The 15,318-nt window shown below is 45.0% G+C and overlaps 1 protein-coding gene across 1 annotated transcript; it reads right to left on the bottom strand.

The window, feature by feature from the left end:
* Nucleotides 1-10,191: 10,191 nt before the first annotated feature.
* Krt10 (keratin 10) lies at nt 10,192-14,932 on the bottom strand. The gene is made up of 8 exons (XM_005368244.2): nt 13,733-14,932; nt 12,875-12,957; nt 12,383-12,539; nt 12,131-12,292; nt 11,917-12,042; nt 11,455-11,672; nt 10,836-11,164; nt 10,192-10,563 (listed from the first exon to the last, which is right to left on the bottom strand). The coding sequence occupies exons 1-8, from the start codon at nt 14,333-14,335 to the stop codon at nt 10,457-10,459; spliced, it is 1,785 nt and encodes a 594-aa protein (XP_005368301.1). The 5' UTR covers nt 14,336-14,932; the 3' UTR covers nt 10,192-10,456.
* Between the last annotated feature and the right edge of the window lie 386 nt (nt 14,933-15,318).

The following is a 15,318-nucleotide window of genomic DNA, read 5'->3' as shown; positions in this document are numbered from 1 at the left end:
TAAAAAAATGACATTTTGAAATTTGCATGCAAATGGATGCAGCAATAACAACAACAACAACAACAACAACAACAACAACAAACCATCCTGAGTGTGGTAACCCAGACCCAGAAAGACAAGCATGCTATGTACTCATTCATAAGTGGATATTAGACGTGAAGTGAAGGATAACCAGCCATGACCCCAGAGAAGCTGGGGAACAAGGAGCACACTAAGAGCCATATATATGGAGCCCTCTGAGAAGGGGAAATAGACAAGATCTGCTAAGAAAATTGGGAGCGTGGGGGGTAGGGAGAAGGGAGGGCAGAATGGGGAGAGGGGAGAAACGGAGGGAGGAGGAGAACATGAGGAACAGATGGTCGAGATGGGGAAAGAAAGGGAGAGCAAGGAAAGATATTTTTTTTTTTTTTGATTTTTCGAGACAGGGTTTCTCTGTGGCTTTGGAGCCTGTCCTGGAACTAGCTCTGTAGACCAGGCTGGTCTCGAACTCACAGAGATCCGCCTGCCTCTGCCTCCCGAGTGCTGGGGAAAGAGATATTTTTATTGAGGGAGCCATTATGGGGCTAAGTGAGAAACCTGGCACCAGAGGAATTCCCAGGAATCCACAAGGATGACCCCAGCTAAGAGTCTAAGCAATAGAGGAGAAGGTGCCTGAACTGGCCTTGCCCTGTAGTCAGACTGATGACTACCTTAATTGTCATCATAGAACCTTCATCCAGCAACGGATGGAAGCAGATACAGAGATCCACAGCTAAGCACTGGGCTGAGCTTCTGGAGACCAGTCTAAGAGAGGGAGGAGCAATAAGATGAGCAAAGGGGTCAAGACCATGATGCAGATACCCTCAGAAAGAGCTGACCTGAGCTAGTGGGAGCTCACTGAACCTGCATAGGACCAAAGTAGACCCTTTGTATGTGAGTGACAGTTGTGTGGACTGGGCAGTCTGTGGGGCCACTGGCAGTGAGTGGGACCAGGGTTCTTCCTTAGTGCTCGAATTGGCTTTTTGAAGCCCATTCTTTTTGGAGGGATAACTTGCTCAGACTAAATGTAGTGGAGAGGGCCTTGGTGCTGCCTCAAAGCGATGTGCTAGATTTTGTTGACTCCCCATGGGAAGCCTTTCCCTCCCTGAGGAGTGAATGGGGCATGGGGTGGGGGAAAGTGGAGGGAGCAGGAGGAGGGGAGGGAGTGGGAACTGGGATAGGTATGTAAAACGTGAAAAGATGGGCATTAATTAATTTTAATTAATTAATTAAAATGGCTCTTTCTCAAGAGCTGCCTGGGTCCCACGAGCAAAACTACACAAATCCTCCTTGAGGCAGGGTTCCTAATGAACAGTGAACGGACCATCTTTCATTGAGTCCAACCACCGAGAGGTCCAAATCCCTCAAAACCACCACCCCGGTGACCAAGTCTCCAGCACATAAGCTTTAGGAGACTTACACAAACCACATTCAAACTCCAGCAATTGGAGAGTGGAGACCAATGTTCAGAAGTTTAAAGCAGGCGGAAGCACAGATGTCATCCAAATCCAGAGACCAGCCTTGGGGACTGGATCCGATATCATTGGAACGAGAAGTCAGGAGTATATTAGGGCCCTAAGTTGTAGGAGGGAGGCTGCTTGTTCATCCTGGCTTCCCGGCTAGCTTACATGGAGTTAAAAAAAATAGATAGATAGTTATAGTTTTCCTTAGTTAAAATAAAAGATAAAGTAAATAAAATATTATAACTAATTCTTGCTTGATACCTGTTATATGTAATTTTACTATATTAAAGTTAAAGCCTTCCTTTTTATTTAAACAGAAAAGGGGAGGTGATGTGGGAGTCCCCTCTGTGTGTTGCTTGTATTGGTTAATGAATAAAGAAACTGCCTTGGCCTGATAGGGCGGAACTTAGGTAGGCAGAGAAGACAGAACTGAATTCTGGGAGGAGGAAAGCAGAGCAGAGAGACACTGTGGATCTGCCTGAGACAGACGCTGAGAATTTTACCCGGTAGGCCACTGCCACATGGCAATACACAGGTTAATAAAAATGAGTTAAATTTATATAAGAGCCAATAAGAAACTAGAGCTAATGGTCCAGGCAGTAATTTAATTAATACAGTTTCTGTGGGGTTATTTCAGGGTTAAGCTAGCTGGCGGGATGAACAAGTGGCTACACTTGGCTACTGCCTCCTATACTAAGTCATCAAATACTAGACCAGAGACTCCTGGACATGAAATGTCTTGTGATGCCTGGAGGTGGGAGGTTAAGAATGAGGGGCTTAGGCCAGGCGGTGGTGGGGCACACCTTTAATCCCAGCACTAGGGAGGCAGAGACAGGCAGATCTCTGAGGTCAGCCTCTTCTACATAATGAGTTCTATGACAGACTCCAACACTACAGAGAAACCCTGTCTCAAAAAACGAAACAAAAAAGAAATAGATTCTCCTTTAAATCTTTCCTTTCTTTTCCTTTTTTTATCCAGAGAGACTTGCAGAAAAAATTCAAATAAATCGTCAAAATGTGGTTTAAAAGTTCCCGTCTCCTCTGTTTAGGTACCCGAGGGTGTGCTGAACATCGTGCTTGGCAAGGGCAACACTGCAATACATGGCAGCTGTTATCACTGGTGGTGGTGCTGTGTGTGTGTGTGCGTGTGTGAGAGTGTGCAAGTCTGTGAGTGTGCGTGTGTGCGTGTGTGCGTGTGTGTAAGGGCTGAAGAAGTGAGGCTGAAACTGAAGGAGATATTCGCAAAGAGACTTCCCTGAGGCAGTGGCTCAGAAGGGTGAGACGAAGAGGATTGAACAGAGGGACTGTGGGGACTTTGCTTCAGGTTCAGGTGAAGGTGAAGAAGGTGGTATGGAACTGTGTCATCTCTAGGCTAGTCAGAGATGTCGCCAAGATCAGCCTGGTGCTGTGGTGAGCTGGTGCTGCGGCCAACATTGGCATGATCTTTAAATGCACGACCTGAGCAAAGCTGCAGGATATTTTTAAAGTTATGAAGAGCCCTAGATAGCTCTTAATTCAGTTCCTTATCAGCAGGGTAGGCAAATAAGACCCAGAATGCCAAGCATTTTACTCAGGATTAGCAGGCACATGCCAAGGGAAAAGTTGTTCATTCAAGGTGACCTGAGAGTCTCACACCGAGATCTACTTATTCTTCGAGAATCTGATAAATGAATGCAATGCCATTTCGTGCACACTCATGCCCCTCCTCAACTCCTCCCGGACCTGCCCCCAAACATCCTCTTCCCAACCAGAGGGTCCGGTTGTCGGTGCTCACATCACAACGTTGTGAAGCATGGACAAGCTAGCAGGGGGCCACACCCTTGAAGAAAAATGACTTGAGGACATTGTTTCCCTTCTGAATAATTACTCTTTATGCATGCTGATTTGCATACTGACTTTGCATATTCTCACCCACAGTCTAAGATGTTTGTGCACTGTGAAGTCACAATGTATTTCCTTGTTCTCTTGATGGAGGTGTTGAAATTGAAACACCACGGTAGCACATTAGCATATATTAAGAATTTAAAGTATCTCCGGTGCTTGATTATTCCATAAGTGGCTTCCTTACTATTACTATTAGTTGCTGCTAATTATTTCTTAAAATAATTATCATTAAAATTGAGCAACAAGCAGACAACTAATTGGTATAATATGGCTGCATTTTCATACGTAAATAAAATATTTCTAAGAGAACATTTCATGGCAAAGTACGGGAGAAAACGACAATGCATTTAACACAAGTAGATTTTAAATGTCATCATATTAAAGGTATGTAATATGTCAGTTTAATTTAGTCATTTCACAAATATGCCAATTCCAAGACATTATGTTATATAAAATAAATATGTGTAAACATTATTTCTCAATTAATAATACAAATGGTACACATACAAATAAAAGCCTCTTAAGAATTTTTATATTTGAATAAATGTTAGATTTCCACGTTGATGGCCACCCTTGCCCCTGCCCACTATTTCCACCAGGGGGCAGTGCTGGTCTTCAAATGGATATCGCTTCTTGGGCACGTGTAGGGCAGTCTTGGCCTTCATAAAACCAGATTACTTTGTATTGACGGTGCGCTGTATAGATTCCAAAGGAGTTTCTTGTACACCATCTCAAGGACGCTGGAAATCAAAGTTAGGAAGGGAAAGATCCTTTTGTGTAGTCTATAAAATTAATTAATTATTATTATTTTTTGGTTATTGTTTTCTCCTACTTGACCAAAACTAATTTCGTCTGAGAAGAGGCATCCTAAATTGAGAAAATGCCTCCATCAGATTAGCCTCTAGGCAAGCCTGTGGGGGCATTTTCTTTATTTACGATTGATGTGGGAGGGCCCAGCCCACTGTGGGTGGTGCTACTCTTGGACAGGTTGTCCTGGGAGGTTTTAGAAACAGCTGAGTCTGAGCTTGAGAGCAAGCCGGTAAGCTGCACTCTTCCACGGTTTGGGCTTCATTTCTGGTTCCTGCCCCGTTTGAGTCCCTGCCTTGGCTTCTTTCACTGATGGACCGTGGTTGGGAGGTATATGATGAAATAAACGCTTTCTTCCTTCAAGTTGCTTTTGGTCACAGTGTTTTTCTTACAGTAGTCCTGGGTTTGGTTTCCAGCACCCACCTTACAGCTCATAGCATCTGTAACTCCAGTTCCAGTGTATAAAACGCCCTCTTCTGGTCAATATAGGTACTGCAAGAGTGAGGCAAAACACCCATACACACAACATAAAACTAAATAAGCCTTAAAATAAGAAATATTTAGCAAACACCTATTATATACCAGGCCCTATGATAGAAGCAGGTACTACAGAAAAAAAAAAGATACATTCTCAATTCTTAAGGACTTTTTTTTGGGGGGGGGGGTGATGAGTTTGTCCTAAGTAAATAATCATAAAATAGAAATTGTGTTAAAAGTTAGAGAAAGAAACAGTCTACAACTACTGAAGAAGACTTAGTTTCAGCTGGGGTACTCTTAAAGAAATGACATTAAGGAAATACAAGAAAGATGAAAAATTTTCTAGGTAGGGATATGAAGAGACATTCTTAGAATATAATTATGAATAAAATATTTATATTTAACCCTAGGAGATGTTAGTTATTAGTTATTTTATTATTAGTTATTAGTCAATCAATAGGATAAGTTACCGGAGACTGGATTCTTTCTAATGAAAGGATTAGTTTTAGCTAATAGTTCTGTAGGTTCAAGACCAGAGCATTGTCCTCTGCTTTCGTAAGGACCTCATGAAGATGGCGTCATGAAGGGAGTGTCAGAAAAGGGAGGTGTCAGGACCACTCTCTTTAAAAAATAATTTCTTTAACTTTACTTTAGGTGCATTGGTGTGAAGGTATCAGATCCCCAGGAACTGAAGTAACAGACAGCCGAGAGCTGCCATATGGGTGCTGGGAATTGAACTCAGGTCCTCTGGAAGAGCAGCCAGTGCTCTTCACCGCTGAGCGGTCTTTCGGGGTCACTCCTCCACAGCAGTACTCTCAGACCGCTAACGCAGGTCTCCTGAGCACTCCATCGGTTCCGTCCAAGGGTGGTGTCCACAGCATCTAACCAACTCCCAATAGGAGTCCCACTACTTCTGAGCACTGCCGTCCCAGTGATCAACTTTCCAACACGTGCACCTTTGGGGAGCACACTCAAACCACAACCAAACCATTGCTGGAAGGAAGAGTGTGGTGCCTTCCAGGAACTGGAGGACGTATGGATGGTGGTGTGCCAGGAGGCGCCTGAGTAAAGGGTGTATTGGGCTGGGGGTAGGGGGGGGACTTGAAATTTGATTCTGAGCGTGAAAGGTAACCGCTGAGAAATTTAAGCAGGGAGCTTGTTTGTTTTTGTTGTTGTTGTTTTGTTGCTGATGTGTGGAGGGTGACTGGTGACGGATTGAGAATCAGTGTGAGAAATCAGTAGCAAGATAGCCACAGTAATTTGGGGGAGACGTTAGGGTACCCAAGTCAGGGCCGAGCTAGATGGTGTTGTGATAACTGTGAAGACGGTTTACACAGCACCTGGCAGTGACTAGCTGTGGTAAGGGTAGGGGCAAGTGGAAGAGAGAGAAACCAAGAATTATTCTTGCAGGAGGAAATAGAGTGGTCCCTCATCGAAGTCCCCACTGTAATTGTCAGGGGTTATGAATATATTCCCTTACACAATGAGATGGGCTCTCCAGATCTGACTGAATTAAGGATAACCAATCATGATTCCGAGGGAGGTTTCTTAGAGCAGCCATAGCGTGGAGTTTGGGCTCTGTACGTTTTAAACACATCCCTGGCTGGTCTAGATTCCACATTCTTTCTAATTGGACCAGGATTGGTCCAAGAGAGTCATGTTTTCTAAAGACCTTCTCCGAGATGCCATTTGGAGTGCCTTGGTACCTTGCCCATGATCTTTGGTCCCTTAATGGTCACATCTTCCGTGGTATATATGACAGGAAGTGACTAAGTCGTAATATTTTTTTTTCTTTTTACTTTCAAGATCTAGCATGTGTGTGAGATACTTTGCACAACTGTGCTTGCTGAATGCGTGGATGCATCTTAGCCACTGAATTAAATTCTTGGGCACTCTAAGCTCTCTTCTGGGTAGGTTAAGTCTGGAAGAAAGTCAGAACAAATGACTAGCTGAGGTGCCTATTACCATATCCCAGTGGACACTCCCAGCACTGCAAGTACCTGCTCCGGAGTCCTGGCTCACTCAACACTTCTCATCCCTGCCCCAGCCTAAATCTCTCCAGCCCGTGAGCTTCGCTTTCCTCTCTCCAGCTTCTCTTTCCTGTGTAACTCAGCCAGTTTGGTCATAGATTCTCTTGGTCGATTTTGGCTTTTGGCCTCTTTGTTTGTGTGCTTCTCCTGGTTCTCTCCCCTCCCCAGTCCCCTCTCTCGCTCCTATTTCTTCTATTCTTCTCTCACTCTTCCCTTTTCTCCTTCTTCTCATGGTCCTGTCTACTCTGCTGGCCGTGCCCAGTCTGGACTCTTCCGATGCCTCTGGCCGTGTTTTCCCCATACCTACAAGGGAAACCTTCTCGACCACACCTAGGAGCAGTCATGTCCTCTTTTTCATTCAGCAGGCTCCTGGGATTGGTTGGGAAAAGATTGTTTCTGCTGTCTCTGTCCTCCATCTTCTTTATGCTGGGAGGGTTCTCCACACTAACGCTTACAGAGTTTTTTAACTCCTTAATGGGGCTGGTCACCTCACCCTTTACCTTTCCAGTGCCAGAGGAACAAGGAGACTGAGTGAGGGTCCAGGGCTTTGGTTGTTTGGCATTGGATGGTTTTCTCCACATTCCCATTTGGTTGCATCCTCCCTAAGTCTGGTCTCATCCCTGGAGCTTCTCCAGTTATCTGCTAGGACGGGGGCTGTTGTTACTAGAGGGATGGGAAGGACTGAAGGCGGAGAGCTAACCAAGCTTTTAACACATGGAAGGCACTGTACTTTTTGCCTTTTTGACTCAACTGAATCATTTCCATTTTGTTTATGAAGTGTTTAAAACAAACATATACTAATTGTACAAAAGGGCTGGTCTCGTTTTTGTTGTCATACAGTGGCAGTGAATATTTTTTGATTCTTAGTCCCCAGCATTTCTGGCTTCATTTTGGGAGGTACTACATTTACTTATTTGGATATGACTCACTAATTTTGTTGCTCAACAAGTACTTACTGGGCTTTAACAATTGGTGTTGAAAACTGTGCTAGGGTGAGGTTTACAGTGATACATAACACAGACCCAGTCCTCTCCTCATTAGTATTATAATCTAGATTTACACTGGGATACAATTTAGTAACCCAAAGGTGTCTCAAAGTACATAGATTGACAAAGGAATCTCCAAGTACATAGACTGAGAAAGTGTCTCTTATAGAGACTCTTGGAGCCGGGCGGTGGTGGCGCACGCCTTTAATCCCAGCACTCGGGAGGCAGAGGCAGGTGGATCTCTGTGAGTTCGAGACCAGCCTGGTCTACAGAGCTAGTTCCAGGACAGGCTCCAAAGCCACAGAGAAACCCTGTCTCGAAAAACCAAAAAAAAAAAAAAAAAAAAAGAGACTCTTGGTGTGAAAAGAAAGCCTGGTTCTCAATGTCTGAGGAGGGGCACTTCCCAGTAGGGCACATTCTAAAGTGTGTTATATACCAGGGGAGGGGTTATTTAGTAGAGTCCCACTGAAATAGCAAAGGATCAGGCCTCAGATCTTGAGAAACACTGGCATTCAAGCCCAGAAAGATGCTGAAGTTGCTACTCAATGGGCATGGGCAACTCAGAAGCCACACCGTGACTTTCCCCTTTAGCACTTCCAAGTAGAGTATCAAGTAATGTCAGTTGGTATAAGATTCGGTGTGAGACAATCTAGAGTCACCTGGAAAGAGAAATCAGTGAGGGATTGTCTAGACTTCAAGTGATGCAGGAGAACCCAGCCCACTGTGGGTGTCACCATCCTCTGGGCTTGGAATTCTGAACCGTGTACAAGTGAAGAAAGCATGCCACGTGTCACGAATAAGAGTGTATTCATTCCTCTCTTGACTGTGGATGTGACTTCAAGTTCCTGTCTGAACTGTAACCCAGAACTGTAAGCTAAAATAAACCCGTTCTCTTCTAAAAAAAAAAAAAGAAAAAAAAAAAAAGATTCGGTGTGAGAGGGACCTTTGCAGCGCCCCAAGTTGGGCCCAAAGCGCCGCCGGTGACAAAGTAGGCCACATGCAGAGAGCTTGAGTATGAAGTTTTATTAAAAGGGAAAGACTGACAGAGAGACAGAGAGAGGGAGGAGAGAGAGAGAGAGAGAGAGAGAGAGAGAGAGAGAGAGAGAGAGAGAAGAAGAGAAGAGAAGAGAAGAGAGGGGAGAGGGGAGAGGAGAGGTCTTGCTAAGGTGGGAGAGAGATCAGCAGTGGGCGGAGCTTGTCTCTTAAAGGGGCCTTTGCACTGCCTACAGTGGAACTGCTTGCCTTAAGCCAAGGGGTGACTGTGCCCAAGGGGCAGGGCCAAGGTGTGCCTGGATAAAAACATTCCTCACTCTTTTTTTTTTGTTAAAAAGATGAGGAGTTTGGCAAGGCAGGTTAAGGGGATGAGGGCATCAAGTTTTCAAGACTGCTTCCTACTGATTGGGGACAGGGAGAGGGGAGGCTGAGACAGCTGGGGTGCTGCCTCGTTCTGGGGTAGCCGGTTGCTTCACTGCTGCCCAGGCTCTGTGGAACTGTCCGGTATCTCTTGGACCTGGCGAGGTGTTGGCAGAGCAGAGGACAAGGCTAAATTTAGGATTTATTTTTTTAAAGGTGCTGGCTATTGAAGGGGAGGGTGTCAGGACCAGGGAAAGGTGGGAGACTTGGCCTGCTTAGGGCCCGGTAATAGAGGGAGGCGTGCACCTGACCTGTTTAAGGTGAACCCTCCAAGTTGGCTCCCTGTAATTTACAAGAATAAAACTACATGCACAAGCTCTTTCTCTCTACATGGCGTACTTTGTTGCCCACTGCGGTTTGGACCCGACTGGGATGCCGCAAAGGTCCCTCTTGCACCGAATCTTACAGTTGGTATCTTAGGGTTACTATTGCTATGATGAAACACTATGACCAAAAGCAACTTGAGGAGAAGGTTTATTTGGCTTAGGCTTCCTCTGTTCATCATTGAAGGAAATCAAGGTAGGAACCAGGAGGCAGGAGCTGATGCAGAGGCCATGGAGGAGTGCTGCTTACTGACTTGCTCCTCATGTCTTGCTCAACTTGTTTTCTTATGGAACCCAGGGCCACTAGCCCAGGGTGGCCCCACCAGCCCAGGGTGGCTCCACCAACATTGGGTTGGGCCATTCTCCATCAGTCATTAATTTAAAAAATGTGTACAGGTCTGCCTATAATCTAAACTTTAGGGTGGCCTTTTTTTCAGTTGACATTTCCCTCCTCTCAGATGACTCCAGCTTGTGTCAAGTTGACACAAAACTAGCCAGCATGGTTGCGGTCTAATTAGTTGAGAGATACAATTCAGTGTCCACTGCAACAACAAGGTCTTTTGTATCGTTTACAAAAGAATTGGGGAGAGCAGGAGACTTAGAGATGTCTGTTTGGACACACTGGCATCACCTGGCACACAAAATAACTTCATTGGCTGTATAGCAATTTTGATTGTGTATCTTTAGAAGGTGTACCTTTGGGGGAAAGATGAACTTTTTCACCCACATTACTCATATTTGTCTGAGCACACCCACACAATTAAATAAAAGTTCTGACAAATTTAGATCATTTGCATCAGTAAGAAAGTTTATTGAAATTCATTAGTAAATGAGAAATTCATTAGTAAATGAGAAAGTTGTCTTCTTTTTTTTTCTCCATAAAAGGACACTTTCTGATAAATGAAAAGAAGAAACACAGAAACCACAAAACACCTTTTAAACCCTTTCAAGGAGCAAACCTATTTCCATAGACCATTAAGACAGAAGTGTTTTCTTGGACATTTTCCCACACATCTGTGCAATGGCCTGTGCAAAGAGACTCTTCTTTATGCAGCTTAATAGAAGTGTTTCTTGGTTTCTGATTCAATCATAGACGAAAGGACTCTACCATCAGGTGTCACCTCCTCAATAATCGTCTTGATCACTCTGGTTTTGTTAGTATCTGTGAATAGAAAAAAATTAGAATTTAGGGGAAACGATTTGTAGAGATCCTAACAAGCTAACAAGCTTAGATTACAAAAGATAATGCACATCTTTTCCGAGTTGTTCTAAAAAAAATTCCACGCTGCAGAAAGCATTTTTTTTCCAAAATTGACGTCGTCTATTAAAAACACAAATGAAAATCTAAATGGAGATTTTCATTGTTTTAAAATCAGCTCTTGAGTTGAAAGAGCAACAAAACCATTGGAGAAAGTTAGAACTAATTCAGATTACCCCAGCTAGTTTCTGCTGACCTTGGTCCTTTAGACGATTGGTCGCCACCGGACCCGGAAGAAGAAGACTTGAATCCTCCGCTTCCGCTCTGGCCGCTGCTGGAACTTCCGCCGCCGTAGCCACCGCCGGAACTGCCGCCGTGACCACCGCCGCTGGAACTTCCGCCGCCGTAGCCGCCACCGGAACTGCCTCCGTGGCTGCCGCCGCCGCTGGAACTTCCGCCGCCGTAACTTCCGCCGTGGCTGCCGCCGCCACCGGAGCTGCCGCCGCCGTAACTTCCGCCGTGGCTGCCGCCGCCGCGCCCGCCGCCGTAGGATCCGCCTCCGGAACTAGAGGGGGGGGGGTGAGGGTCAGATGCGGTCGCTTCTAGCATGGAAGCGTTAGGTTGCGCTCCAGACTCATGTTTTGAGAAAATACCATCCAGTCAAGCTTGTCTGTTACTACTCAAACACTTGTCCATCCATAGATGTTCATGCACAGCCCTGATTCCTGAAGACATCCCTGCCCCTTTCCCGCCTCCTTTGCCCCGCCCGCTGGCGTTTCCTTGGGTTTGGGCAGGCTTGGCTATGGGGAATTCTGAACGAGAGCAATCGGGAGACTTCGCAGGTTTCCGTTATACCTTCCCTCTCCTTCGAGCAGGCTGCGGTAGGTTTGGATCTCGTTCTCCAGTCTGGTCTTAATGTCCAGGAGTTGTTGGTACTCGGAGTTCTGGCACTCGGTCTCAGCCCGAATCTGCTGCAGCTGTTCCTCCAGGGCGGAGATCTGGCCTTGGATCTGGGAGAGCTGCACGCAGTAGCGACCTTCTGTTTCTGCCAGGGAGGCTTCCAGCGATTGTTTCTGAGAAGAAGGTTTTAGTAAGTGCAGTGAAACATGGAAATTCTTCAGCAAGACGTCGCCACAGAAGGGAAGTGGCTAGGGCTTGTGCTTAAAGGCAGCCCTGCAGTTTGAGCACGATGCTAACAGTTCTCCCCCACCCCACAACGCAGTGATTTCCGGTCCACTTTCTTGCACCCCCCCCCCTTGTTTTTAGCATGAAACATTGCAGGGTAAAATGAAAGGCATTTTACAAGATTTAGCATACCAGGGCCAGTTGGGACTGCAGCTCGATCTCGAGACCCTGCACAGTGCGCCTCAATTCAGTAATTTCACTCTTATGGCTGGACATTTGTTCAATGTTGCTGTCAATTTCTGTGGTGAGTTCCTTGCTCTAAAAGATTAAAAACGGGAAAAGATGAGAACATCCAGGCATGATCACAAGATCTCCAGGAGCTTTGCCGAGAAGGGCAATTACTTACCTTCTCATTGAACCAGGCTTCTACATCCTTGCGATTCTTTTCTGCAAGCTGTTCGTATTGGCTTCTCATGTTGTCCAGCATTTGAGTCAGGTCAACTCCTGGAGCCGCATTCATTTCCACGTTCACGTCACCAGTGGTCACGTTTTGAAGGTCTCTCATTTCCTGTTCGAGGAATAGTTAGATTTAATGAGTGCGCCCTGACCAAGATGACACCCCCACCCCTTTTAAGAGAGAAATGTAATTTTATGTCACCTCTTCATGGTTCTTCTTCAGGTAAGCCAGCTCTTCAGTCACACTCTCAATCTGCATCTCTAGGTCAGCCTTGCTAAGGGTCAGCTCATCCAGGACCCTGCGGAGGCCGTTGATGTCGGCTTCCACGCTCTGGCGCAGGGCTACTTCATTCTCATATCTGAAACAAGCAGGATACAAACCCTGGATATACAGATCAATGGAGGAATACCTGGACGAAGACTGACTATAAATACAGATTTGATTTCATATCCCGGCATCATTTGTAATACACTAATTCATGTAGGAATAGCAATAGTTTGATACAAAGAGTTAACTGTTACTTTAACACACATCTTCCTTTAAAAGTTACCCCAAAGATATTCCAGTCAAAACTTCAACAGCTCAGAGCTATTTTGCTCTGGATGAGTTCAGGAAAATATAAATGCTATTGTGGGCCTCCAAAGTCCTTGTTGGAAACACCTGCTTTCTTTGTACCACATCCACTCAACTTACTTCAGCCTGAAGTCGTCAGCTGCCAGCCTGGCATTGTCGATCTGCAGCAGGACATTGGCATTTTCAGTAGTCAGGGTGAGGATCTGGAGGGAGAGACAAGAGATGGGTTGATGACTTTTAGGTTAGCATAGGCATTTTGCATTTTTATATAGTTCTCTTCCAGAATTTTGAAGGGAGGTTAGGTTAAGCATAGAATAGTACAAACTTGCCCATACAATATTTTTTTCAGTACTTTTATAGCCATGATTCCTTTCTGAACACTGGCTGGGACTATATGGGTATATTCCTGCAATGAGGACTCTTTATTATACAGTTTGTGATTTTCTTGTATTGCCGCCAACTTTTGAGTGACTCACATCTGTATTTGTTTAATTTGTTGTAAATATTTCTAAGTGCATCTACCTTGAATCTCCAGATGTGGTTAACAGACTCCCTAGAGACAGGGAGTATATCATTTCTCTATTAGAAAGTTGGGTCTCCTGCAAATGTTGGTGCTGGGTATGGCTTACTTGTTATCAGCCTTAATGATTGAGATCTATCTATCTATCTATCCCCATTTAAAATTCTTTTAGTTCCTACATTTGTACATGATCTAGCATATTTTTACCGTGAACTCATTATGTTTGTTAAAACCTAAAAGGTTCTCAGTCATCTGTCCTCCTGAAAGACAGGCAACACACATGCTGGATGAAAAAGACATGCCCTGCCTTCATAAATATCTTTGATGAGAGTTGGTTCCACAAGACATGGAAAAACAAGCAGGCACAGTGATCAGCCGTGCTATGCTTAGCTTAGATTCACCTGTCCACATTACATCGGTAGACATGATTTGAAGCTGGGATTTTAAATGCCCCTTACCTGGTTCTTAAGGTCTTCAATGGTTTGGTAGTATTTGCTGTAGTCCCGGGGCTCACGCTGGCTTGAGTTGCCGTGTTTTTCATACCATTCTTTGATTTTACCTTCCAGCTCGTAGTTTGACTCTTCCAGAGCCCGGACCTTGTCCATGTAGGAAGCCAGACGGTCATTCAGGTTCTGCATGGTCACTTTTTCATTTCCGGAGAGAAGGCCGCCACCATCTCCTCCGTATCCACCACCAAAGCCTCCTCCGTAGCCGCCTCCGCCGAAGTTGCCGCCACCGAAGCTGCCTCCACCATAGCTGCCTCCACCAAAGCTGCCACCCCCGAAGCTGCCACCTCCATAGCCCCCACCAAAGCTGCCTCCTCCATAGCCCCCACCAAAGCTGCCTCCTCCCAGACCTCCATAGCCACCTGATGAGCCCCCAAAGCAACCTCCCCCAGAGCTCCCACGGCTAAAGGAGCCACCGCTGAACCCCCCTGAGCTAAACCCTCCACCATGGGAGCTTTTGCTGCTGGAAATTCTGAGGGATGATCCTCCACCACCTCCTCCTCCTCCACTGCGGGAGGAAGAGTACTGCTTGCTGGAGCTGTAACGAACAGACATGGTGATGTAGGGTAGCCCAGGGAGTGCCTGCTACCAAGGACAGGGCCAAGCCTTTATATACTGAGAGGGCGTGGCTCACAGGTCCTCGGGTTTGCTTGCTTGGACAGTTTTCTTTTTGTTGGCTTAGCATCTTTGGCTGATGATTGCATAAATTAATATGCAGTAATAACCAATACCTTTTCAATGCGTTTGTATCTGCCCTGGGTACGACAGGAGACTTGCTGTGTTGAAACTGAAAATGGGTGGAGTTCAGATGAGTCCATTTTACCTTTGAGGACCATTGAGCAACAATTTTTCTAATGCTAACTTAGGCTGTATTCAGTATTTGCTAACTATGAAAAATAAAAGAAATCTGGTTACAAAGTATGGTTGAAATACGAATTTTCAGATTGACATTATAAACAGCTTTAGGAATTGCAGTAAGTAGCGAGTGTGCTGGAATCAGTGCTGTCATAAGGGTCAGAAAACTGAACAGCAAAAATAGAATATGTTCAATATTAGTGTTCAAAGTTGCCACATTTAAGAAGCACAATGTAGGAAATATATATAAAATGTCTTATATATGCACATTTATATACATAATATGTATTATACACACAGCACACATATACAATCTCTTATGTAGATGATTTTTTTATTTGGTGAATTAAAATATATTCATTTTTTTTCCTAAGAAACTGTACACAAGGAACGATTAAGGAATCTTCAAATGTAATGATGCAACTATTTTAAATATAAAATCTTGAAGCTATTCTGGGTTATTTGATACTTCTAAACTCATGGTTAAGGTCGTGTGAAGACCCCCGTGCAGAAACCCTAAGCCCCAGAAGTGAGGACATCGCCTGCAGTGTGTTATCTCTGACCGGTTCCAGAGGGAGAATTTGGGTCTGTCTTGCTGCAAGTATAAGGTTTTTTGTAACAGTGTGAACGCAGGCTATAGGATGGCACTACTTTGAGACTTGTAACACAGACTCGCCCCTCTA

This window comes from Microtus ochrogaster, unplaced genomic scaffold (genome assembly GCF_000317375.1).
Source record: "Microtus ochrogaster isolate Prairie Vole_2 unplaced genomic scaffold, MicOch1.0 UNK31, whole genome shotgun sequence".
NCBI classification, from domain to species: Eukaryota; Metazoa; Chordata; class Mammalia; order Rodentia; family Cricetidae; genus Microtus; species Microtus ochrogaster.
This window is presented reverse-complemented; position numbering and strand designations above follow the sequence as displayed.

Bases quoted from the DNA above. Each gene is read 5' to 3' on its own strand.
- Krt10 (XM_005368244.2), bottom strand. From the start codon at position 14,335: ATGTCTGTTCGTTACAGCTCCAGCAAGCAGTACTCTTCCTCCCGCAGT. The intron at 12,293-12,382 runs GTGACATAAAAT...TTCCTCGAACAG, and splicing joins TGAAGAAGAACCATGAAGAG to GAAATGAGAGACCTTCAAAA. The intron at 12,043-12,130 runs GTAAGTAATTGC...TTAATCTTTTAG, and splicing joins AAGCCTGGTTCAATGAGAAG to AGCAAGGAACTCACCACAGA.